The 25,068-nt window shown below is 36.7% G+C and overlaps 1 protein-coding gene across 2 annotated transcripts in view; it reads right to left on the reverse strand.

The window, feature by feature from the left end:
* Positions 1-1,824: 1,824 nt before the first annotated feature.
* Positions 1,825-25,068, reverse strand: part of LOC114409476 (THO complex subunit 1) — a 37,962-nt gene continuing 14,718 nt past the window's right edge. The window contains exons 10-21 of one of the 2 annotated variants that reach the window (XM_028372956.1): positions 19,088-19,159; positions 18,849-18,974; positions 18,656-18,721; positions 18,526-18,567; positions 14,365-14,481; positions 14,145-14,227; positions 12,089-12,155; positions 6,294-6,365; positions 6,073-6,123; positions 4,421-4,480; positions 4,193-4,342; positions 1,825-2,512 (exon numbers count right to left, since the gene is read on the reverse strand). In XM_028372956.1, the coding sequence (XP_028228757.1) occupies positions 2,261-2,512; positions 4,193-4,342; positions 4,421-4,480; positions 6,073-6,123; positions 6,294-6,365; positions 12,089-12,155; positions 14,145-14,227; positions 14,365-14,481; positions 18,526-18,567; positions 18,656-18,721; positions 18,849-18,974; positions 19,088-19,159 (1,158 nt within the window). In that variant the 3' untranslated portion in view covers positions 1,825-2,260. The remainder of the gene's footprint in view (positions 2,513-4,192; positions 4,343-4,420; positions 4,481-6,072; positions 6,124-6,293; positions 6,366-12,088; positions 12,156-14,144; positions 14,228-14,364; positions 14,482-18,525; positions 18,568-18,655; positions 18,722-18,848; positions 18,975-19,087; positions 19,160-25,068) is intronic. The other variant, XM_028372955.1, reaches the window with a different exon arrangement.

A 25,068-nucleotide genomic window follows, 5' to 3' on the forward strand; every position in this document is an offset into this window, starting at 1 on the left:
AGTGATTTTTGGGGGTTAAAAACCATCACAAACCGCAGAAGAAGAAAAAACCCAAAATTTGTAATCCCTCTTGCCTAACTTTCTTCATCTTCTCCGTCCACCAAGCTCATGTCATAGAAGTTATACTCATTGCCCATGGTGAACTCCGCCAAGGTTGCCAGTGGGCTTTCGTCGATGTCGTTGCAGAACAAGGACCCGCCGTAGTCCCTGACTATGCAGCGCCCCCGCCCACCAGTGTCGAAGGCACAACCATGGCAGCCCTAGAAGCGGATGGACCACATGGTTGGGAGCTAAAGGGAGTAGGCTCGATTTAGGGCGAGCTTGAAGCCTCTGCAAGCCAAAACAAGCTTTCCTACACTGGGTTGGATCTTGGGCCACACTAGGTGTTGGCACTTGTTGTAGAAAATCATTGAGGATGATGCTGAAACCTTAAGCACTATAAGTGAGGAAGAAGATAGTGGTGAGAAGGGGTCTCAGACTCAGCATTAAGCCCATCATGGCCATGGTACAACAATGTTATAGGGATGGGGGATGGGTTGGGCTATGTAGAGCTTGCCTTTTATAGACGCAAATAAGGGAGGGGTATGGTATGAGGGTTTAAGCAAAGATAGATAAATGATGCCCTTTATTATGTGATTGAGTGAGTGATTTAAGCAGGTTGAAATGCGGGCTCTATACACATACAAACGTTAGGAGACGGGTGATTGTGGAGTTGGGATTTAATGGTTCGAAGAAGATGAAGAAAGTTGGGGAAGAATGAGGTTAGAGAAGAAGGGGGGGGGGTCTACATTTTGTGATGATTTTTAAAGCCCAGAAATCACCCACTTTCATACTCAACAATGGAAGTATGGAACCAATGAAAGAATGACATAGAGGTTCAGATTTACCCGAACTTATGTCTAAACTAAAAAGTAACAGATTTTAATTTTTTGAGGACAAAAAAAAACTTAAAATTTTACAAAAACGGATTTCGAACATTTTAATATTTGTAAGAACAAAAAATATATTTTAGCCTAATAAAAAATACCACTCCCTTACAAATAATTTGCCTTCGTGCATCACACGCGAGAGCGTGAACTAATATAATTATAAGATAACATCATTAACATATGCCTAAAAATATCATTAGTGTTGTAGATAACATTTTGAACAGTGAAAAAAGTGTTTTCTAAAACGTTATAAAAACAAAAAATAAAACAAACATAATTTACAAGAACTAAAAATAAAATAATTTTGTAAAGATAAAAACAAATGCAAGAAATAATAGTTATTTTGAATGGCTATTTTTAAGGATTATTCTTTGAATGTGAGTGTTTTTAATTTTAAGATGTCTTTGTTCAATGTGAGTTTTAAGGAGTTTTAATTTAACATACTTCTTTTAATTTATTTGTTTCATCTTTAATTTTAAATTGAATTTTAGTATTTTTTTTTTTAAAAAAAAGACACTGTCAATCATTAAAATAATTTGATATCATAATATAATTTTTTATAAGTTCAAAATATGATTTACATGTTTAAAATATTATGTATTTTAATTATAATATATTTATATATTTAAAAATATTTATTTGTTATAAATTTTGATTATTTAAAATAAATATTTATTTTTACATTATATAAATTGAAGGTTTGAATATCTTTTTAGTTCTCACAATTTAGTGAAAAATTTACTTTTCATCTTTACAAAATTCTTTTGTCATGGAGATTCCTCGTTTTGCTCAAGGAATACAATTCCTACAAAAACAATAAAAAAATACAAAAGGTATAGGTTTCATTATCAATCACCATGACAACCGAAATTAAAAAAGGTTGTAAAGGAATTAATAAGCCACAGCAAACGTGACGTGCCATTGTTCTCGGGAACTAATTACAAATCTAAAATAGAAATGTTTTTAATTTCTCATTTATCACACCTAACCCTAGGAGTCAAATTTCATGTTTACTAGTATTATTCACATCAAACAACTTTGCATTTGACATTAATAAAATCAGTTTCAACTTTCAAGTGTTGATTGCATGGAAAGCACGTTATGGAAAAACTCAGATTTAGTATATTCCATTCCTTTTTCAAATGACATTCATACCAAAAGTCCATATAATTTCCTTCCTGCACCAGAGAATTAAAAAAACAAGTGCCTTGAACTTGGCCTGGTGAATGTTGCAGCTATATCTGTCATAAAAAACATGATGCCGATATTCACTCTAAAAGTTCATCATCCTTGGCATGTTGACCCGCGAACTTGCCTTGCCTTGCCTCGCCTCAGCCAACAGTATCTAAATCAACATCTGCATCTGTCTCTCCATCTATCATTCCGGCCTCAACTTCGGCATCAGCTTCCAATTGGCCTGCTTCCTGACCACCATCAGTGTCTGAGCTGAGCTTCTGAAGTTCTTCAGGCGTTGTGGTCCCACCTTGTGTACCAGGGGCAGTTGCAGCATCAAATTCCATAGATGTTGCTGTGGTATCTGTTCTAATGCCATCACCATCGATCTCAGTTGCATTTGTAGCAATCTATTATTTCAAAAGAGAAAAAAATGGCATGAGCTAAAGTGGTTTCAAGGACGCCTTTTAAACATTGGATTCCTTATTACAAATACTAAAAAAGAGTGTTACAATGTAAGTTGGGACTTAACTCAATCCTACAAAATCGACTTGAAAGATAAGGATAACTCCCCACTTATATACTCTAAAGAGAACTGTTGAGACTAAAGAATGATCTGTTACAATGTATTGGTGTATTTCATATGTTCATAAAACAAAGAGCACTAACCATTATTTATACTAATTATGATCCTAACTAATTAAGGAAACAAATCCTAGAGAATAATGTAAGGTACGATAAAATATTTTTGGATATTTTGATATATTCTAATTTCTAACACTCCTCCTCAAGCTAAAAAGCTTACTATGGAATGGAGAACTAGGATGATTCATTAGCTTTGAATGATATTAAAGAAGTGTTAGAATATATTGCCATATATTCTAAGAAGAACAAATACAATGGAGAGAAGAAAGAAACTGGTGCAGATAGCAGCTAATCTTACAATATCATCGCATGGGGTAGCATTGATAGCAATTACTATTTGATTATTCAATTAACAAATATACTACAAAAAACATAAAACCGTACATAACTAATGACCATCAAGGGCAGTATATAACTTCATAGATGGATTCTATTTGTCATATATACATACAGAAAATCTGAACAAGAAAGATTAGATGGGCATTGTACAACAGAAAGATAGGGAATTTTCTATACTAGTTTTTTGGGTTTCATTGACTCCATTTGTTTTCTAATTCAAACAAAAGGATTTAGCCTCTTAAAGCTTCTGGGGCATTTTCAAGTAAAATCTTTCAACAGTTTCAAAAACTCATCCATTCAATGGAGCTTTCTGCATGTCGATAAAACCCTTTGGAAGTCTAAGGGCTAGTTTACCTTAAGAAAATGTTTTGTTTTCCTTTATCTTTCTTTACTTTCAAGTTCGGAATACAAAAAAAAATTACATTGCTTTCATTTTATCTTCTATTTTCAAAGATTTGTATTTTGTATAGCAGTGGAAGCAACTTTATTATTTTTTTCACTAATTCCTATACACTTTTGAAAACAAAAAAAAAATGAAAACTAGGTGGTATTTTCTTCTCCTTTTTCTCTCTTGGGTTACGAGGGAGGTCCAAAAACCTAGATACTAGTTGGAACAAGTATTGAGACAAACCAAGGATTGACCCTAGAATTAAATTTTTTCAAAGGAATGGCCTTTTACGTGACACAAGAAAACCAACAGCTTAGAATATGCTAAGTTGCTAATGCATTAATCTCTGAAATTATAATAAATTGATATTATGCTGCAGATGATGAGCTGCTCTTGGAGTGCCAACCTAGTTGGGATGTCCTGGCCTCTTTGACGTTTTGCATATCATCACCTTTATATATATATATATATAAAAAATCTCTGACATTAAAAGTGAATTGTCTGCTCCAGCTTAAATATAATAGTTGAACTAGAAGCACAGCAATACAGGAATTATATCCTGCCAACAATTTCCTCTGTGCGGGAGGAATAAAATGTTGAATATAACCAGCAACAATTGGAACCATCAAATTCTACACAGCCCTCTATAAAAAAGATATTTCTCTTGAGCTGATGTGATTAAAAAAGAAAAATGAAAGGTGTATCTGAATCAATAAACCTGATTTTCCTCAATTTGATGGGCAGTGCCTTTTGTTTCTTCCTTTTTACTACGCTTACTTCTGTCATTTGGTTTAGCTTGGTATTTAGATCGGACATCAGGTGGCAAAAGTTCTAGAGGGACAACCCCTTCAATGCCATGATCAGTAAACTGCAACCAAAAAATATACAATCATTGGACCTAAGAAAATGAGCAGAACAAATTACAGATTAAAAAAAACCTTGATACCTTAGAAAATCCCTCCAAGTCTTGTCGTGCTGAAAGCCTAAGACCTTTCCAACAATAAACCTGAATTGAAAAGAAAAATAGATATATCATATGTATGTTCTCAAGTTGAAGGCTAATCATCAGAAAATAAACATGCTCCCACTAAATTAGGAAGATTTCTTTTGTTAATTTAAATTCTGTTCTATGGCCAGATCATACGTATGCAGAGATTTTGAGACTCTGGGTGTGGCAAAATGCTCATATTTTGAATTTAAAATATTTCTCTTCAGACTTGCTACTAGATAAGGACGCTGTTGTGGTACCCCACTTGCAATCAGCATAAGGGTGTTTCACAAGAATGTCTTTACTCTTTAGTAGGTGTGGTGTAATGGGAGAGCTCTTTTGTATTCATGTCTGTTTTTCCACTGGCCTTGCTTTATTCTTAATTTTTCTTTTATCTTCTTTTTGCATTTTTCTTTTTTTTTTCAAATAAAATTATTGTAAATTATTTTTTAATTTATACTTTAACATGTTTTAATGTTTTCCACTAGCAGTATATCATTTAAGATTAAAGAGTAAGCAACTTATGAGTTAAAGACATAAACAGTAGAATGAATATGACTAAACAAAACGATTTGCAACTGAGTCCAAGTTGCTTTACTGATGAAGATATTTTGATGTTACCAGAAGGTGCAATACTTTTTAACATTGTCCATTTGGAGGCTAAACCATTGGTTACTCAACTGATCCAGCTGACCCATAAACAGCTTTAATTCCTCTCTTAGCTACATATACATGGAGACCAAGGCTGTTAAATTCATGGTTGGAATTTTATGATTTTTTTTATAGGACTAGCAATTCTCACCACACCCACTAGCATGGTGAAATCAGGGATGTATCATAGAGCGAGAGCATAGAAATGGTTGAAAAAGGTGATCTTTAATGTACTAGTGAGTCAGCATTTAAGTGCTGGACTAAACCAATTTGGGGAAAAAAATATCCCCAACCAAACTCTTTTGTTTGGCCCTGTCCAAAAAATCACATTGCTGGAGAGAATACATAAAAAGAAAAAAGTCAAGGATGAAAGGTGATTTTTGCCAAAGTCTGGTTATTCTAGTGAAGTTGAAGCTTGGTACAGCCGCTAATCCTCATGTCACGCCTTTATTTATGAAAGATGCTTTGACATAGGGTATGCTTTGGTCAAATTAATAAGTTTTTTAATTGAAAGACAAGGTCAAAAGGCACAGTGCTCTATAAAATTACATCACAAATAAGAGAATGATGAGGAACTTTCCTCCTCTGGCTGCTATTCATCCTTGCAGCTGTCATATCCACCACCTTCCATGCCATTTAGCCATGGCTACTATAGACAGTACAGACTCCGGAGCAATAGGTAGCAGCCAAACATGTCTAATTCCTAAAATAAGTATTTTTGGATAGGCTTATATTTTTGGTTGTCTTCACTATTCTACTCATGGTTGTTTCAACTGTCAAGGGAGTTTTCATCTCTGAGATGAAGAGAGAATAAGCAGCCTAGCAATATTAGTAATTTCCTTGTTCTTTAGCATTTTTTATTTTTGAAGATAACTAATTCTCAAATTTCTCCTTTCCTTCTTTTCTCTTAAATAAAACCACTTTTGCCATCCAAAATAAAATTTTAATCAGAGGATTACCCTGTTATTCTTGTGATGATAATCGGCTTCTATTCCAGCAGAGGGATCCATCTGTAATTTCAAAAATACAAAGAATTTTGATATTCAGTAAAATGAGAGAAAAAAGTAAACAAAAAAATAATGGGGAAAATTCCTAATAACCACTCCTGAAATATTAAACAGGGTCTGAAGGTAGGAAGGGAAAATCAATATGCTCATTGCAAAAGAATAAGGAAGCTTACATCTTCAGCCAAGGGTTTCCAGTACTCCATAATTGAAGGTGTTTGAACACGTTGAGGATCAGTTAAAGCATTCTGGTAATTCAGAAAAATTGAGTGTAAATTGATAATAACAAAAATTCGATCCATATTATATGACCAAAGAGTGGAAATAAAGAAATGTTTTTTAACCATGGGGAATAAGAACTAAGTATAACATCAATGCAAAGACAATAGATAATTCATTTTGAGATTCTCCTTTTACTCAGATTGATGGAAGGATATATAACAACCCACCCTAGGGAATTTAAAGTAAAATACTTAAAAGTCTAGCATCTTAAGATGGTACATAAAAGCAGTTCTAACAAACTATATTGGGCCATAAAGCAGCAGAATGTTCAATGTATAGAAAAAGTTACTTAGCTCTAGGTGCATCATCGGTGACACCATGAATCATGATAAATAAATACAACTTAATCGATTCATTAATGTATCGTATGATTCAAGGTCGTTTAATATTCATCTGATGATATGAATTGGTAACAAATTGAATCATATCTAACCGTACGATTTGAATCATGAATGTAAGATTCTAATAACTATGATTTGTTATGCTGAGTTGGCAAACAGTTAGGAAGGTAGTGGGAATATTCGGAGGAGCAGGTGTGAGGCATGCAGCATGCAAGGGTATTTGTTTTTAGTATTTTGACAGAGAATATCATTCTGAGGAGCCCAAGGCTCTGGTTGTGTCCTTGTAAGAACTTCAGCTCAGTTCTTTTAAATTGAATAGCACTTACAGTGGTTTGTGTTTTTGGTGTCCTATCAGCTAGATTTTGTTAATAGAATTGATAGGCAGATTATTTGTGCAGATTTGTTGGCCCTTTAAACTAGCATATCTTGCATCATTGTATAGCTGTAACTATGTAATTATATCCTTAATTAGTTAGCCCAGCTGTAGGTTACCATTTATAGCTTTCTAGCAGATTTCAAGGCTAGAAATCAAATTGTACCATATTATAAATGAGAATTCTCCAAAGGAGAACACACAATTTTTATCCCAATTTCTGAGTTATGGTATCAGTCTAGGTTTTGATCCTAACCTAATTTTTTTTCTTCGTTGTGCTCCCAGTCTCCAAGTTACCAGTTCTAGTCTCTTGCGTGGTACTGTTCACATCGTGGTACTGTTCACAGTGCGGTTACTGTTCAAGTTGATCTTAGTTCTGCTCTTGATTTCTCTAGTTTCTTTTTCTTGTTTTTTCTCCTCCTTCAATTTTTCTCAGCATCATGTCTACTGAAAAATATGATGTCCTCTTTGTTCGTTCTAATGGAAAGAACTACTCCACCTGGGCATTCCAGTTCCAGATCTTTGTCAAAGGCAAGGAGCTTTGGGGTCATGTTGACAGAAACTCCTGACAAAACTACTCACAAGGAGGCACATGCCAAATGGGAGGTCAAAGATGGGTCATGACTTGGATCATAGGCTCTATTTAGCCTAATATCGTCCTCAATCTCAGACCCTTCACCACAGCAGCAAAGATGTGGGACTACCTGAAGAAAATTTATAACCAGAACAACATTGCTCGCAGGTTCCAACTTGAACATGAAATTGCCATTTTTCAACAGGATGGTCTCTCAATTTCTAATTTCTATTCTCATTTCATGAATCTTTGAGCTGAATATACTGACATCGTCTATAAAGATTTGTCAACTAAAGGACAAACTGCAGTCTAAAATGTTCATGACACCACAAAACGAGATCAATTTCTTATGATATTGAGATCTGATTTTGAGGGCATTCGGACCAACCTAATGAATAGGGCTACGGTCCCCTCCTTGGATGAATGCCTAAATGAACTGCTTTGTGAAGAACAACGTCTCCTCACTCAGACAAACATGGAACAATAGAAATCTGCCTCCCTTCCTGTGGCATATGCAGTACAAGGCAAACCATGAGGACGAGACATAAGTATTGTCCAATGTTTCTACTGCAAAGGCCATGGACATTTTGCTTCCCACTGCCCAAAATAGTTATGCAATTATTACAAAATAGGTCACATCATAAAAGAATGTCAAATCAGACCACCACAGAGAAATGCAACAGCCTTCACTGCCACTGTTGACTCCTCTACTACTCCTGTTTCTGGGGGTCAGAATTCGTCTTCTTCTATGCCAACTTTAACCCCTGAAATGGTTCAACAAATGATCGTTTCAGTATTTTCTGCTTTGGGTCTTTCAGGTAAAGCTTCTTTACCCACCTCTCCTTGGTATTTTGACTCTGACGCATCCAATCATATGACCAACAATGTTGTTGCCCTTAACAATGTTACAAATTACTCTGGTAATTTGCAAATACACACTACAAACGGAAACAATTTACCTATCAAAGCAATTGGTGATATTTCCTCCTCTCTTACTAATGTTTATGTTTCCCCTGATCTCATCAGTAACCTTATTTCAATTGGTCAATTAGTTGATAATGATTGCAGAGTTAAATTCTCAAAATCTGGTTGTCTTGTGCAAGATCAACACTCAAGGAAGATGATCACGAAGGGACCTAAAGTTGGACTTCTTTTTTCTCTTTATTCATCGTTGTCATCATGTTCTTTTCTGCCTTTCATTTCTTGCAATTCTGCAACTGTTAATTTCCAATTATGGCATAAGCATCTTGGTCACCCACATTCCAATGTACTTCATGACTTGATGAAATCCAGACTTCTTGGCAATAAACATTCCCCATCTTTAAGTGCTATTCAATTTGATTGCAATTCTTGTAAACTTGGTAAAAGTAAAATTCTACTATTTCCAGTTCATCAATCAAATGTAAATCAGCCTTTTGACATAATTCAAAATGATTTATGGGAAATCACACCTATAATATCTCATGCACATTACAAGTATTTTATCACTTTAATTGACGACTATGGTTGTTTTACTTGGATCTATTTTTTGCATTCTAAAGCTGAAGCATTCTCTGCATTCAAATTCTTTCATGCCTATGTTCAAACTCAGTTTTCATCAAAAATTGAAACTCTGCATTCTGACAATGGGGGGAATACACATCTCATTTGTTTCAAGAGATCTTGCAGGCAAATGGTACATTACCTCAAAGGTCGTGTCCTTCCACACCCCCAACAAAACAGGGTAGCTGGAAGAAAAAACCGTCATCTTCTTGATGTTGTTCGTACCTTAATGTTGGACTCCTTTGTGTCCTCCTGTTTTGGGTGTGAAGCTCTCTCAACTGTTGTCCACTTTATTAATTGGCTGCCTTCTCAAGTCTTAAACAATGATTCCCTTTTCTTAAGGTTATTTGGTAAGCCACCCAATTATTTCAATCTCCACTCCTTTGGTTGTGTCTATCATGTTCATCTTCAACCACCAGAACACGCCAAACTCACAGCTCAATCTGTTAAATGTGCTTTTCTTGGTTACTCAGCACACCAAACCCAATTATCCCTTTTCTAGAAATGTCATCTTTCAAGAAGATACATATTTTTTTGCTACTAACCAAGAGACTCACTCTTCTACATCCAAATCAGTTTTGTCATTGTTTCCTAACAGTTCTGCAGAAGAACAAGCTCGTCTCCTTTCATGATTTACCAAAGACGTCTGACTGTTCCACCAATTCACCCTTCAATCCCTCCAAGGCCCCCTCCCAATCATTTTCTCTGGCTGCTGATCCTGCTGATCCGTCGCAGTACTCACATTCGTAAACCACCAAAAAAGTATGATTTTTCTTAACCTTTATCTTTGACAGCAACTTTAGCAGTTGTTCCTATTCCTTCTTCATATAAACAGGCAATGGAGCATAAATGTTGGCAGGATGCCATAGAAACTTAACTTCTTGCACTAGAGGAAAATCAGACATAAGACATTGTTTCATGTCCTCCATCGGTTAAACCTCTAGGCAGTAAATTTGTATTCACTATAAAGTTGCGTTCAAATGATCAATAGATTGATACAAGACTAGATTTTTTGTTCTTGAAAATAAGCAAGAATTTGGCCCAGACTATGAAGAGACCTTTGCACCGATGGCTAAGATGACTACTATGAGGACTATTATTGCCATTGTTGCATCTGAATCTTGGCAAATTCACTAGCTAGATGTCAAAAATGCCTTCCTTCATCGTGACCTCAAAGAAGAAGTTTACATCAAACTTCCTACTGGTATGCCCTCACCATTACCTAATACTGTTTGCAAGTTAAAACATTCTTTGTATGAATTAAAACAGGCACCAAGAGTGTGGCTTGAAAAGTTTAGCACAACACTACTTGGCTTTTCCTTCATCCAAAGTAGCTATGATCCATCTCTCTTTCTACAAAGGACCTCAAAAGGAATCATGATCCTCCTTGTTTATGTGGATGACAGTATCGTCACCGGCTCAAATCAAGAGGCTATCACTACAATCAAACAATTGCTACTACTCCTTGTTTATGGGAGTGTACAACTTTCCACATGAAAGATCTTGGACAGCTCACTTATTTCTTGGGATTAAAAGTACAATTCCAACAAAAAGACATATTTGTCACTCAACACAAATACACATAGGATCTAATTCAGCTAGCTGGTCTCACCACTGCAACTACGGTTGACACTCCCATGGAAGTTAATGTCAAGTTAAGACAGAATGAAGGTGAACTCCTACAAAATCCAACTTTATATAGAAAGTTGGTTGGAAGTCTCATCTACCTAACCATCACAAGACCTGATATCTCTTTGGCTGTCCACCCAGTCAGCAAATTCATGCAAAATACTAGACACTTGCATCTTACAGCAATACAACGAATCATTAAATATTTGCCGGCCACTCCTAGTCGTGGTCTCTTCTTTCCTACAGGTGCAATAATACAACTTCAAGCATACAATGATGCTGATTGGGCTGGATGTCCCGACACAAGGAAGTCTACTACTGGCTAGTGTATATTTTTAGGAGATGTCTATCTCTTGGAAATGCAAGAAACAGGAACCGGTCTCTAAATCATCTACTGAAGCAGAATACCGGTCCATGTCTGCAGCATGCTCTGAGATTATTTGGTCACGGGGCCTTCTTTCAGAACTTGATTATTCACAAGCAACACCAACTCCGTTGTATGCTGATAATAAAGTGCCATACATATTGCAGTAAATCTTGTATACCATGAAAGAACAAAGCACATAGAGGTTCATTGTCATTCAATCAGGGAAGCCTATGACCGTAGAATTATCACTCTGCCTCATGTCTCAACATCTGTTCAACTAGCTGACATCCTCACCAAATCTTTCACACGTCAACGGCATAATTTCCTAGTCAGCAAATTGATGCTTGTAGATTCACCAGCATCAATTTGATAGGGGATGTCAATGGAATTGACAGGCAGATTATTTGACATTATTTGTGTAGATTTGTTGGCCCTTCAAACCAGCATATCTTGCATGATTGTATAGCTGTAACTGTGTAATTATATCTTTAATTAGTTAGCCCAGCTGTAGGTTACCATTTATAGCCTTTTAGCAAATTTCAAGGATAGAAATCAAATTGTATCATATTATTTAAATGAGAATTCTCCAAAGGAGAACATAGTTTTTATCCCAATTTCTCTGAGTTTTACAGATTTCACTTGAATGAAATATCATTAGGAAAGCGGAATATCTAGACAGATTGTGATGGGTTTTGACTGACCAATTCAAAACATACTACGAGAGCTTTGAAGGTAAAGTACAGAATGTCATGACAATATCTACTCATTCATGACCCTAGTGTTCAGCATCCACAATCACCAACTTCTACAGAAAGGCATTGCATGTTGAAAACTAGTCACAGCTTCTGTAAAGAGTAACATACCGGATTTTGATCTGCCCATTTCCACAACTGAGACAGTTCTTTATTACCCAATCTCCATCTTGGCCTACTGCAGATAGCAAGATAGAACAATGTAAGCGAGACAATCATAGCATTGACAAAAGCATCGGTATAATAATAATAATCTACAAAAAGAACTTCAAATGCCTTAGACTAGTTATAATCCACTTGTCACCTTTACCCAGAAGTGGATTTCTTTGTTGTGACCTATATAAATTTTATTTACCCTCTACACAGAAGTAGTTTTTAAATTGAACACATACATTCCCTCTATGTTTCTAGCCTTTAAATCTTTAAATATGTTCATTATCCTAAACACCACATCTTATATAAGTAGATAATGGCATATCAAAACAGAATTCTCATCTCCCCCACCCCCACTTCCCCCGGTAAAAATAAAAAAATAAAAAAACCCTATGAGAAGGTCCTGAGTAGAGTTCTGTTCCATGGCAGCTCAAAAATAAACATTGATGGGTGTGTTTTACCCCAGCCAAAACTAGCAACATTGAAATAATGCCATCAGGTGTGGGAGTGTATATTGCATGTAACCACCGAACCAGAGTGAGTTTCAATTAATCAGAAATAAACTTCCCCAATTTAAACTGGTCCTCAAACATCCATTTTAACTACTGGTCCTCAAACATCAGAGCAGCATTTCTCAATAGAGGAGGATAGACTATTAGAGCAAATTATGTAAAGTGATATTATACCAGATTTTGGTCCCAACCTTTATGTATTGGGACTAATCTGGAATGTAGTTTGTAATTCTAGTACCACTGGTACTCAACAACAACAACAACAACAACGCCTTATCCCACTAGGTGGGGTCGGCTACATGGATCAACTTCCGCCATAATGTTCTATCAAGTACCATACTTCTATCCAAACCATTAATTTCGAGATCCTTTTTGATAACCTCTCTTATAGTCTTTTTGGGTCTTCCTCTGCCTCGAATTGTTTGTCTTCTCTCCATCTGGTCTACTCTCCTCACTACAGAGTCTACCGGTCTTCTCTCTACATGCCCAAACCACCTAAGTCTATTTTCCACCATCTTCTCTACAATAGGCGCTACTCTAACCCTCTCTCTAATAGCTTCGTTTCTAATTTTATCCTGTCGAGTCTTACCACACATCCACCGCAACATCCTCATCTCCGCTACACCTACTTTATTCTCATGTTGGCTCTTTACCGCCCAACATTCTGTTCCGTACAAAATCGCCGGTCTTACCGCAGTCCGATAAAACTTTCCCTTTAGCTTGATCGGTACCTTTGCATCACATAACACCCCCGATGCTTTTCTCCATTTCATCCATTCTGCTTGAATGCGATGATTCACATCCCCTTCAATTTCCCCATCATCCTGTATTACAGACCCAAGATATTTAAACCGTGTGACTTGAGGGATAATATGGTCTCCTATTTTCACCTCTGAGTTAGAAACCCTCCTTCTTTTGTTGAACTTACATTCCATATACTCCGATTTGCTTCTGCTTAGGCGAAAGCCATGTATTTCTAGAGCTCGTCTCCAAGTTTCCAACCTCTCATTCAACTCCTCCCTCGACTCTCCAAGGAGGACTATGTCATCTGCAAAAAGCATGCATCTCGGCGCTATCTCTTGGATTTGTTCCGTGAGGACATCCAGAATTAAGGTAAAAAGGTAGGGGCTAAGGGTTGACCCTTGATGTAAACCAATTGTGATGGGAAAATCGTCTGACTCTCCACCCTGTGTCCTAACACTAGTCGATACCCTATCATACATATCTTGGATAGCTCGAATATATGCAACCCTAACCACTGGTACTCAATTAATAGAATATTATTTTTGCAGAAAAAAAAAAAACTGGCATATGATTGGCTACTCTGCAAGTCTGCAACATCCATGTATAAATAACTAGTATTTATTTAATTCAGAAACAATGACCTTAAAGAAATGAGGAAATAATTTTTTTTATCTTCCTGGAGATTCTGAAAGATTTCTAATCCTATAATCTAAAACCATTATCACATGACAAACATTTTGTCACTCAACAAACCATACCGTTTCTTGGGCCCATCTGGTACTGCTTTCTTCTCTATACGTTGTTTTTCATATGGGAGGCAGCCATCACGTTTCCACCACACCTAAAAAGTACAGAATGGGATTATATTTAGCTAAATACTAAAACTAATCTTAACGTTTAATAATAAATAGCAACCACATGTTTATGAGCAAGAAAGCAAGAGAACATAGGGAGAAAGAGTTTAAGGAAGATACTCACCCAATTTTTTTCTCGTTCCAATATATGCTCAATTTTGTGAAGAAATTCTGTCCCTTTTGGTGGTGTCAGTTCAAGAAGTTTTTTAACACGTTCCTCCCATGATGTAATCTCTTCTTTCTGAATTAAATAAGGAAATATGCAGTCCAAGGTTACATGTAAACAATTCCACTTCTATCAACACATTTAATAGGATATAAGCAGTCTTGAAAAAAAAAGCTAAAATAAGGCTCCTCCTTCCATAAAGACCAATTCATGTTTGCACAAAGGGCAGGAAAGCAAGAAAAAAATAACAAAGAACGGATGTTTCACAAAACATGACAGAGTATACTAATGTCAAAAAGAAACTTGCCAGTAACTAACCCATGCTAACTGCATCTCAATACTGCTACTATTAAAAAACCTAATTGAATGTAGAATTTTAAACAGAGGATTGACAAGAACATGAAACTCTGGATATAAAGAGAGGATGAAACATAAACTCCAAGTGTGCTTATGCTAGATCAATTACATATTCCTTATAATGATTCCATAATAAAATTTTACTTAATTTTTTCAGTTTTCCTTTTACATTCTAAGGTGATCACATTATTTAAGTTTTAAATTCTAGTTCAGAGAGGAGACACTGAAGGGAGTTTCTGATGGCCATTGCTGCGTCCACAAACATTTATAGATATGTATATGATTGGATTTCTCTTTCCAGCTTAATATTTTTCTCTTTCTTTTTTTTTAGTATACTTTAGTAGCACAAAGAAGATTCCTAATCCTATGCTCCTGTTTCCTTCCTTTTCTTGATGAAAAGATGAAAAACTTTGTTAGATTACATTTATCTTTACATTATCTTGTATTTATTATTACATAGAAACTTATGATTATGATTGATATGTAATTACCCAATAATCAGTAATTGATTGATATGTAATCAATACTGATTCTGATTTCTCCATTATAAATAAAGATGAGATGTCATCATCTAAGACAACAAAACATCCCAGTAAACCCTGTTATTTGAAGCTTAGGTTTTTCTTGAGAGAGGAATAACGAAAACCCGTGTTCCACAAAGGACATACTTGTTGGACAAGTGGCCTTAATAACTTAAGAGAGGTTAATTAAGTTTCAAAATTTTTCCACTAACAAACTTTAACCCCATTTTAAATGATATACGATAGGCTCAGAATACAGAAGAAGAAGCAATCAATTTAATAATGTTCTTTTAACTACACAAGACAAAGTAATCTGCAATAAAACAACTGAGATAAGGGAAGAGAGAAATGCAAACTCGTTTTATCCTGGTTCGGCCACTTCCCGTGTCTACGTCCAGTCCTCAAGCAATCCACTTGAGATTTCCACTAACTTTGTAAACTCTTTACAACTTCTGAACACACCTTGGAATCCCTCTCCCTTGTGTTCAGGATTCTCACAAGTCAAGAGACAAATAATCTCTTGATCACAACAATGTTTTTAGAATGTACAAAAGAATTTCTCTCTTTTAGAGATGATAATACAAGTTGAAGATCTTAGAAGAATACTCAATTGATTCGGAAGTGTTTGACCAATAGTTGTTTAAAGAGCATTTGACAATTAAGTTCTCTTTTAAAATCTCTCTTACTTTTCGAAGTCAGACACACATATATATAGGCCCATTGTGCCTTTTCAAAATGGTTTGAAGAGATGTGTCTTTTCAAAAAGCTTTTCTGAAGTTTTTTCATTGGTAATCGCTTACAGGATTCTAGTAATTAATTACACAGTTATATTTCTGAAGAGTCATGACTTTTCAAAGGTTTTGTTTGAAATCTCTTCACTGGTAATCAATTACACAAATCAAAATTCAAACAGTTTTGTGCCGTTAGTCAAAAATATCTTCTCAAACTCTCTGATAATCTTTTTGAAATGATTTAGCCTTTGATACTAAAGATGTTGAGGCCAAACTAAAGCAATCAAATTGAGATTCTTTAAACAAACTTACTAAGTTCTTATCTTTAGATTTATTTGATCTAGCTCTTTTGACTTGATTCAATCCATGCTCATCAAGTAACCTTTTTGGCATCATCAAAATCTACATTTCACGATATTGTCCCAGGTGGACCTTTTTGCTTTTCTCCCATCTTCTGGTGACCTTATTTTTCGCACTTTGTTTTAATCACATTTCGTTTTTCTGTTTTCACTTATCATGGCTTCTTTGCCCTCTTTTGGCAGACTTCCCAACACCTTTACCTCGAAGCTCACCTTCGACCACTATCGCCTATCGCCGAAGACTGTCATGTCGTCTACAAGCACAGCCAACTCAAAACAAACGCTACACACGACCCCAGGCGTGTTAAGTTCACGAACATGACACGTGACACATCTCCGGCCAGCGTCACACTGATCTTCTCTCCCTCCGCCTCAAGGCATCCCCGGTGGATCTTTTTGCTTTTTTTCATGGGTGAACAGTACACATCACCATCACGGAAGACTAGTGTTGTCAACAGCAGATCACGGAAAATCGTGATGAGCTGAAAATCTGCTATAGCATATAGTGGATAGCGTCGCGGGCAAGTAGCGGAAGCAGCATAGCAGTTGAAATATAACGTGTGTGTGTGTGTATAACAATTAAATATGTCTAAAAAAATTAAGCTATATGCAAACAAAAATAAGTTGGATAAACATTGACATAATATTAACTTATAAGTTAAATTGTGCAACGCAAAATATGTTGGAAACATTAAAAAATGAGCTAAATACTAAAGAAGTCTTAGTAAAGGAATGGAGAAGGCTGGACTCTAGAGGGTTCTGAGTTTTGGGAGGAAGGGTTTACGTAGAGGAAATGTTTAAGTGGCAATGATCTTCAAAGGTTGAATGCAATAGAAACAAAAAAGGCTACGTTGGGCCTATTTTAAAATAAGAAAGCCCAAGTCACATTTAACTCCAACTCCATAGTTTAAAAACACACGTGAGTTTTAGTGTAGAATAAAACTAAAACAAATCTGAATTTTTATTATTTTTAAAAAGGCACATGAGCCCAATCTGTCCAAGACCCGCAAGCCCAAACATCAGTCATCTCCTTCACGGGAACCCTAAATCTGAAACTACCTCGACTCTGCTCTATCACAGCTGAGAAACTTTGTCACTCTGCAATTTCTGAATGGAGACACAAGATCCGCGACGTGAGTTTTAACAAAGCCATAAACCTTGTCCACAAGCCCAAAACAACTCTGAACTGAAGTGTCGTGCAGACTGCAGATGCGACCCGAATCCGCACCTGACCCGGTTCCTTTCTTTGAGAATGATGAACCAATGAACCCTAAACACTGTCGATGCAATTTCTCTCTAGTTTCAACCTTGTCGGAAACCGACGACACAACAACCGTGATGCAATGAGATTCAGTGATGCGTAAGACGCCCGTGATTGCAATTTTTGCGGAATCCGTAACGCGATGCCGTCGCGATTGCGTTTTCCCTAAAACCCGCTACGCTATAGCGTGGTAGCACCGTGATAGCCGCTATTTGACAACACTGCTGAAGACCGCCACACCATCCACGTGCGCAGCCAACTCAAAACACCGTTGCACAGGGCCTTGGTCACGCACATGACGTGTGACGCATCTCTAGTGAGCAGCCTTTAATTTCTATCAGGTTGACCACATTTGTAACAAGTTCCATTTATATGACATATATGCTTGAGCTTGAGAGGGAATATTAGATTACATTTATCATTACATTATCATGTATTTATTATTACATAGAAACTTATGATTCTAATTGATATGTAATTACCTAATAATCGGCAATTGATTGATATGAAATCAATATTGACTCTGATTTCTCCATTATAAATAAAGATGAGATGTGGTCATCTAAGACAATACAACATCATAGTAAACCCTGTTATAAGCTTCTTACAGGAAAAGAAGAAAGAATAACTAGGATATGTATTCCAATAGGATTCTAGCAAGGAAGGACACACCTTCAATTATAAAAGCAAGAAATAAATCTAGACAACCTGTTTTATAGGAGTAATTTAAGAGAAATAGTATAGATCACGTCAAGAAAGGCAATAATAGCAAATAGTGAGCACTTAGAAAGACAAGTATTGGGCTTTCATAGCCATAAATATAAATATAACTCTGAAGACAATATAGTATATACTGCATAATCAAAAGAGTTCATGGTGGCAGCACTGACCATGTTTTCAGATGGCAAATCCTTGTCACCTTTTCCAGGGGCCTTAAAGCAAATGAAGTTGTAACCATCAGCTCATATAGATTGCGTAAAATATACATCAAAGAGAAATTAATCTTTAAAAAACTATTACCTTCAAGTAATCAAACAATATAAGACACTGTACAAGAACATGGCGTCGAAAACTTGGATCTTTTAACTTTTAGGAATTCCACCAACAAAAAGAAACAAAAACAAAGGGGATCTTAAGTCAGGACATGAACATCTTAACAGAAAATTGAGCATGCATTTTTAGTTGTAAGCATCAAGATAGTCAAACTGCTTACCTCTAGACCCATTAGTTTGCTGCTTGTAAGATATTTTATACTAAAATTAACTGCCTCTTCCTCCAAATTATTGGCATCTCCTTCTTCATCACTCAAAGGTTGTGCTTCAAATGTATTCAGTACAACCTTTGTCCAACAAAAAATTTGATGTAAAAAAAAAAGAAATGAAGCGATATCAAATTTGAGAAACAACCGCATGCACACACAAACAAACAAGAAACTATGAAACAAAGGATTACCGACAAACTCAAGGTAAATTTCTGCCACTTTGCCGGAGCATGACTTATGGAAGTAGGGTTAGAAAAATATTCCTGCATCAAATAAAATAAGACTGATCAAACATACTTGTTTTAACATTTTTTAAGTAAAAGTGCTATACTGTGGCTTTAATATGAGAACCATTCATTATAATTTGCCGTTTAAAGACACATCTCAAAACAATGTATTTCATCCACTTGTTTAATTTCTTTAAAAATTTCATGCTACCAATTTTATGATTATCTCAAAAATTATTAGAGTACTTGCTAAAAGAAGTAAATGTTAGAACTGTTGGAATTACACACATTGTATGGGTAGCTGTTCCACACATTATATGGGTAGTTGTTCCAACAAAGAATAGTCATTAATGTACCTAGTTAGTCACATATTCATGTATCTAGGAATTCACATGGATGTACATAGGTACTAGAACTTCATCAATATTCTTGTAAATTTCACATTGTATTTACTCCCTAAGTCTATATAAATATAGATCAGCTGAGTGGGTTAAGCACTCAAGCATTTCACAACCTCTAGTTTCTTCAATATGGTATCTAGAGCCAACTTGTTTGTTCTTTAAAGGTTTCTGCATCTGGTCAGCACAACCTAAAGTCCCGTCTTTGTCCCTTTGTCCAAACAACAACTTCAATATCCAAAAGTCCCTTCCACCAACCTGCCCACTATCCAAGGCCGCCTTGGTCACCCTCACCAAAAATCGCCGCCTCTCCTCTTCCTTCCTAGGTGATTAGTTCTTCGATTAGACAACTCTTTGACAAGTGCTGAAATGGCTTCAGACTCTCAGAAAACTGATGGTCATGCATTCTCTATCTCTGGAACACCAACAATCACTTCAGAAAAATTGAATGGAAAAAATTATTTAACATGGTCAGCCTCTGTTGAACTTTGGTTTCTTGGTCAAGGTTATCATGAACATCTAGAGCAATCCTCAAAAAAGATTTCAGAAGACAAACACGAGCAGTGGAAGAAACTTGATTATCAACTTTGTGCTCTCTTGTGGTAGTCTATTGAGCCAACTATATTGACAAATTTCAGAGCCATCAAAACTTGTTATTCTTTTTGGAAAAAGGCACAGTGTTTTTGCTAATGACATTCAACAATTGTATGATGCTGCTCAGAAATTGGTCACTCTAAACAATCTGATCATAACATGGTTGCCTTTGTTTCGAAAGCTCAATTTGCAGTGGAGGAGTTAAAATTATCATTGGAAGCCGATAAAGTTGAAGACATAAAGGCGAAACTTGATAATCTATATATGGTGTTGGTACTACATGGGATGCATCCAGATTTTGATCATATTCGTGACCAAGTCTTAACTGGCCAAAAAGTTCCTTCTCTAGAGAATTTAATTGCCTGACTCCTTCGAGTCCCCTCACCAAAAATAGGAGGAAATTCAGTTGACAATATTGAAACTTCTGCCATGGTATCTAATCGACGGGGACAAGGTGGTGGGGGAAACCGAGGAGGACAAGCTGGAAGAGGATGTCACCATCAATGTTCTTACTGTAAGAGAGTGGGCCACATACAAGACACTTGTTATTCTATTCACGGATTCCCCGGAAAGTCAGTGAATATTTCAAAGTCTGAAACATCTAAGATAAAGTTTTCGGAGGCTGACTATCAAGAGTATCTCCAGCTAAAAGCTGCCAAGGAATCTCAAACATCATCTGCTATAGGTGGTCATAACTCCACTGCCTGTATTTCCCAATCTGGTAATAATCAAAGTCCATGGATAATTGATTCAGGTGCTTCTGATCACATTGCTGATAATAGTTCTTTATTTTCATCCCTCTCTCCTCCAAAAATTTCTCATTTCATTACTTTAGCCGATGGTTCTAGAGTTGCAACAACAGGAATCGGCCATGTATCACCCACTTCTTCTTTGTCTTTAAACTCTGTTTTGCTCATACCTGGTTGTCCTTTCAATATAATATCTCTTAGTCAGCTTACTCGTTCTCATAATTGTTCAGTAACATTTGATGCTAACTCATTTGTCATACAGGAACGTGGTACGGGTCGGACGATTGGTCTTTACTACCTCAAGCCTAATCTTTCTTGGGTTTGCAGTGCCGCCACATCATCAAAGCTCCTTCATTAACGTTTGGGACACCTACATTTATCTAAATTAAAAATAATGGTTCCGAGTCTTAAAAAAAATAAAGGACCTATTTTGCGAGTCAAGTCAACTAGGAAAGCATGTTCATTCTTCTTTTAGGCATGTTGAAAGTCGTGTTGATTCCCCTTTTTCGGTTATTCACTAATATATAGGGTCCTAGTTGTGTTTCGTCTATGGGTTATAAATATTTCATTACTTTCATTGATGAATTTTCTCGATGTACTTGGGTTTTCTTAATAAAAGAACAATTTGATATTTTGTTCATTCTCACTTCTTTTGTTAATGAAATTAAAACTCAGTTTGGTAAGACAATTAAGATCCTTAGGAGTGATAATGCGAAAGAATACTTTTTTCTGCTATTTCTTCTTTTTTGTCAGTGCAGGGCATTCTCCATCAGTCCTCTTGTCCCCATACTCCTCAACAGAATGGCATTGCCGAAAGGAAGAATAGGCATCTTGTTAAGACTGCTCAGACATTATTACTTCATGCCAATGTACTTGTCCGGCATTGGGGTGATGCAATTTTGACAGCCTGTTTTTTGATAAATCAGATGCCTTTTTCCTCTATTAAAAATAAAATATCACATTCCATTTTATTTCCTAAAGAACCGTTGTTTCATGTTGATTCACGTATTTTTGGATGCACCAGTTTTGTACATAACTTGTCTCCAAATCTTGATAAGCTTGCTGCTCGAGCCATCAAATGTGTTTTCCTTGGATATTCTAGATTACAAAAAGGTTACCGATGTTACTCTCCTATTCACAATCGTTATTATATCTCTGCAGATGTAACATTTTTTGAAGAAAAACCATACCTTGCTCCCTTCATGGTTAAGTCCAATACTCTTCAAGAATTTTTTCCTATTCCCTATCTTGGTCCATCACCTTCTTTGCAGGAACCAGAGTCAACTGTAGATTCTACCATAGATATTCCTGACAATCCTCGACTTGGGCAAACTCAAAGATCACCCATTGTATATCGACGTCATCCTCGAATTCCTAACGCAAAACTTGAAGGTAATGAAAGACCAGCTGAATCATGTCCTACTCCAGCAGACAACCCGACCATGGACTACCCGAAGAGAATCTTGACTTGCCCATTACTCATGGGAAAGGTAATCAGTCTACACGTAATCCTTATCCTATTTATAACTTCTTAAGTTATCATTGTCTCTCTTCTTTGTACCATTCTTTTGTTTCCTCTTTATCTTCTATTTCTCTTCCTAAAAATCTCTGTGAAAAACTTGATCATCCAGGATGGCGACAAGCCATGATTGATGAAATGTAGGCTTTGGAGTATAATGGTACTTGGGAGCTGGTTCCTCTTCCCCCAGGCAAGAAACCTGTTGGCTGTCGATGGGTATATACTATAAAAGTTGGGGCCAATGGACAGATTGATCGCCTCAAAGCTCGATTGGTAGCCAACGGTTATACTCAGATTTATGGCCTAGATTATAGAGATACTTTCTCCCCTGTGGCTAAAATTACTTATGTTCGACTCTTTCTTGCCATAGCTGCCATCCGTCATTGGCCACTATATCAGTTGGATATTAAAAATGCATTCCTACATGGGGAATTAGAAGAGGAGATTTATATGGAGCAACCACCGGGATTTGTTGCTCAGGGGAATCAAAGCTCGATTGGTAGCCAAAGGTTATACCCAGATTTATGGCCTAGATTATGGAGTCTCATCGTCATCCGTCGTTGTCAACCATCGGTCCACTGCTCTTGACCCCCAAAAAATTTTCCGGCGAACTCAGCGTTAGATGCACCTCGTTGAGCACAACCCAGCCCAAGTGGTTTCGAGAGCAAAAGCTCTCACGCTTTCTCACGCGCCGGTACAATCAGCGCCCAAATCTCGCGTGCCATTGTCCTGTTGCCGAAACACAGTCGCACCTACATGGTTGTCTTTGTTGGCTCCTTCTAGACCCAATCCAACCCTTGTTTGGCTCTAGTTGTCACATCCGAGAAGTGGGTCTACAGTCCACCCCGTGTTCGTTTGTTTCTTGCTCACTGGTATTTTTGCAGTGCTCGAAAAATGGCATCTACAGGATCTTCTGCAACTAATTCCTCCACAGGCCCTATTTCTCCCTTCTCTACAACTCCCATTATCACAACTAAGAAATTCAACTGGAAAAATTATCGGTCCTGGTCTAATTCAATTGAGATGTGGTTTGTTGGTCAAGGATACTATGATCATTTGGAGAAGGATGTGAATGAAGTTTGTGTTGAGAATAGAGCTCAGTGGCAGAAACATGACTGCAAGCTATGTACTATTTTATGACAATCTGTAGACCCTGAGTTGCTAGAGATACTTAGATCATTCAAGACTTGTTCTTCTTTTTGGAGGAATGCCTAGGATGTTTTTGCTAATGACATTCAACGTCTGTTTGATTCAACCCAAAAGGTTGTTTCCCTTCAACAGACCAACCATGATATGGTTTCACACATGGCTAAAGCTATAGCTGCAGTTGAAGAATTGAAAGTATTCCTTGTATGTGATTCTGCAGAGAAACTGAAGAAGAGGCTTGATAAACTGTTTATGGTTTTGATCTTGCAGAGCTTCCATTCAGATTATGATCATGTGCACGAACAAATTCTGTCTCGTGATCAGATTCCTTCAATGAACAGCTTAGTCGCTAGACTTCTCTATGTTCCTACTTTGGTGAAAGGTGAAAATGCAGCCACAGCGGTCGAGACTTTGGCCATGGTTGCCTCTCGTGGTTAGGGTAGAGGGGGTTGCGGTAGTAGAGGAGGAGAACGTGGTGGTAGAGGTGGTTGAGGTAAGCTGTGGTATCCTTATAGTGGAAAAGAAAACCATATTCAAAATAAGTGTTATGACCTACATGGTTGGCCTGATAAGGCAGCAAATGTCTCCACATCTGAAAGGCTGAATCTAGATTTTCTGATGAAGAATATAAGGAGTACTTCAGGCTGAAACCTAGCTGCCAAGCTCTATCCTCTTCAGTACCAAGAGTTTCAACAGCCTGCATTTTTCAATCTGTGGATGGTCAAGGTCCATGGATAGTTAATTCAGGTGATTCTAATTACATTTCCGGTAATAATTCCTTGTTTTCCTCTATCTCTCCACCTAAGTTTCCTCACCTTAGTACGTTAACCAATGGATCCAAAGTTGCATCTCAAGGAATTGATCAAGTTCCTCTTCCTCCTTGAATTTAAACTCAGCTTTGTATGTTTCTAATTTCCCTTATAACCTAATTTTTGTAAGTCAATTGACTCATTCCTTAAATTGCTCAGTAACATTTGATGTTGATTCCTTTATCATACAAGATCGTGGTACAAGTCGGCTGATTGGCACAGGACATGAATCACATGACTTTTTCTACTAGGAAACTAGCCCTTCTACGTCCTGTTTTCCTTCAGCTCCTCCAAAGCTTTTGCATGATTGTCTAGGTCACCCAAATCTTGCAAAATTGAAGATAATGGTCGCAAGTCTTAGCAAGTTACAGATATTAGATTGTGAATCTTGTCAATTAGGCAAACATGTTAGATCATCATTTCCAAAGCAAGTTGAAAAAAGACATAACTCGATTTTTTCTACCATTCATTCAGATATTTGGGGACCAAGCCGTGTAACATCTTACAGTTTCAAATGTTTTGATACCTTTATTGATGAATATTCTCGATGTACTTGGGTTTATTTAATGAAAGATAGATCTGAACTTTTGTCTATTTTCGTGTCTTTTTTCCATGAGATTAAGAATCAATTTGTGAAGATCATTAAAATTCTTGAAGTGACAACGCAAAGGAATATTTCTCTTCAGAACTTTCTTCTTTTTTGTCCTCACATGGAATCCAATTTCATTCC

The sequence above is a fragment of the Glycine soja genome, chromosome 4, assembly GCF_004193775.1.
Source record: "Glycine soja cultivar W05 chromosome 4, ASM419377v2, whole genome shotgun sequence".
Taxonomy (NCBI): domain Eukaryota; kingdom Viridiplantae; phylum Streptophyta; class Magnoliopsida; order Fabales; family Fabaceae; genus Glycine; species Glycine soja.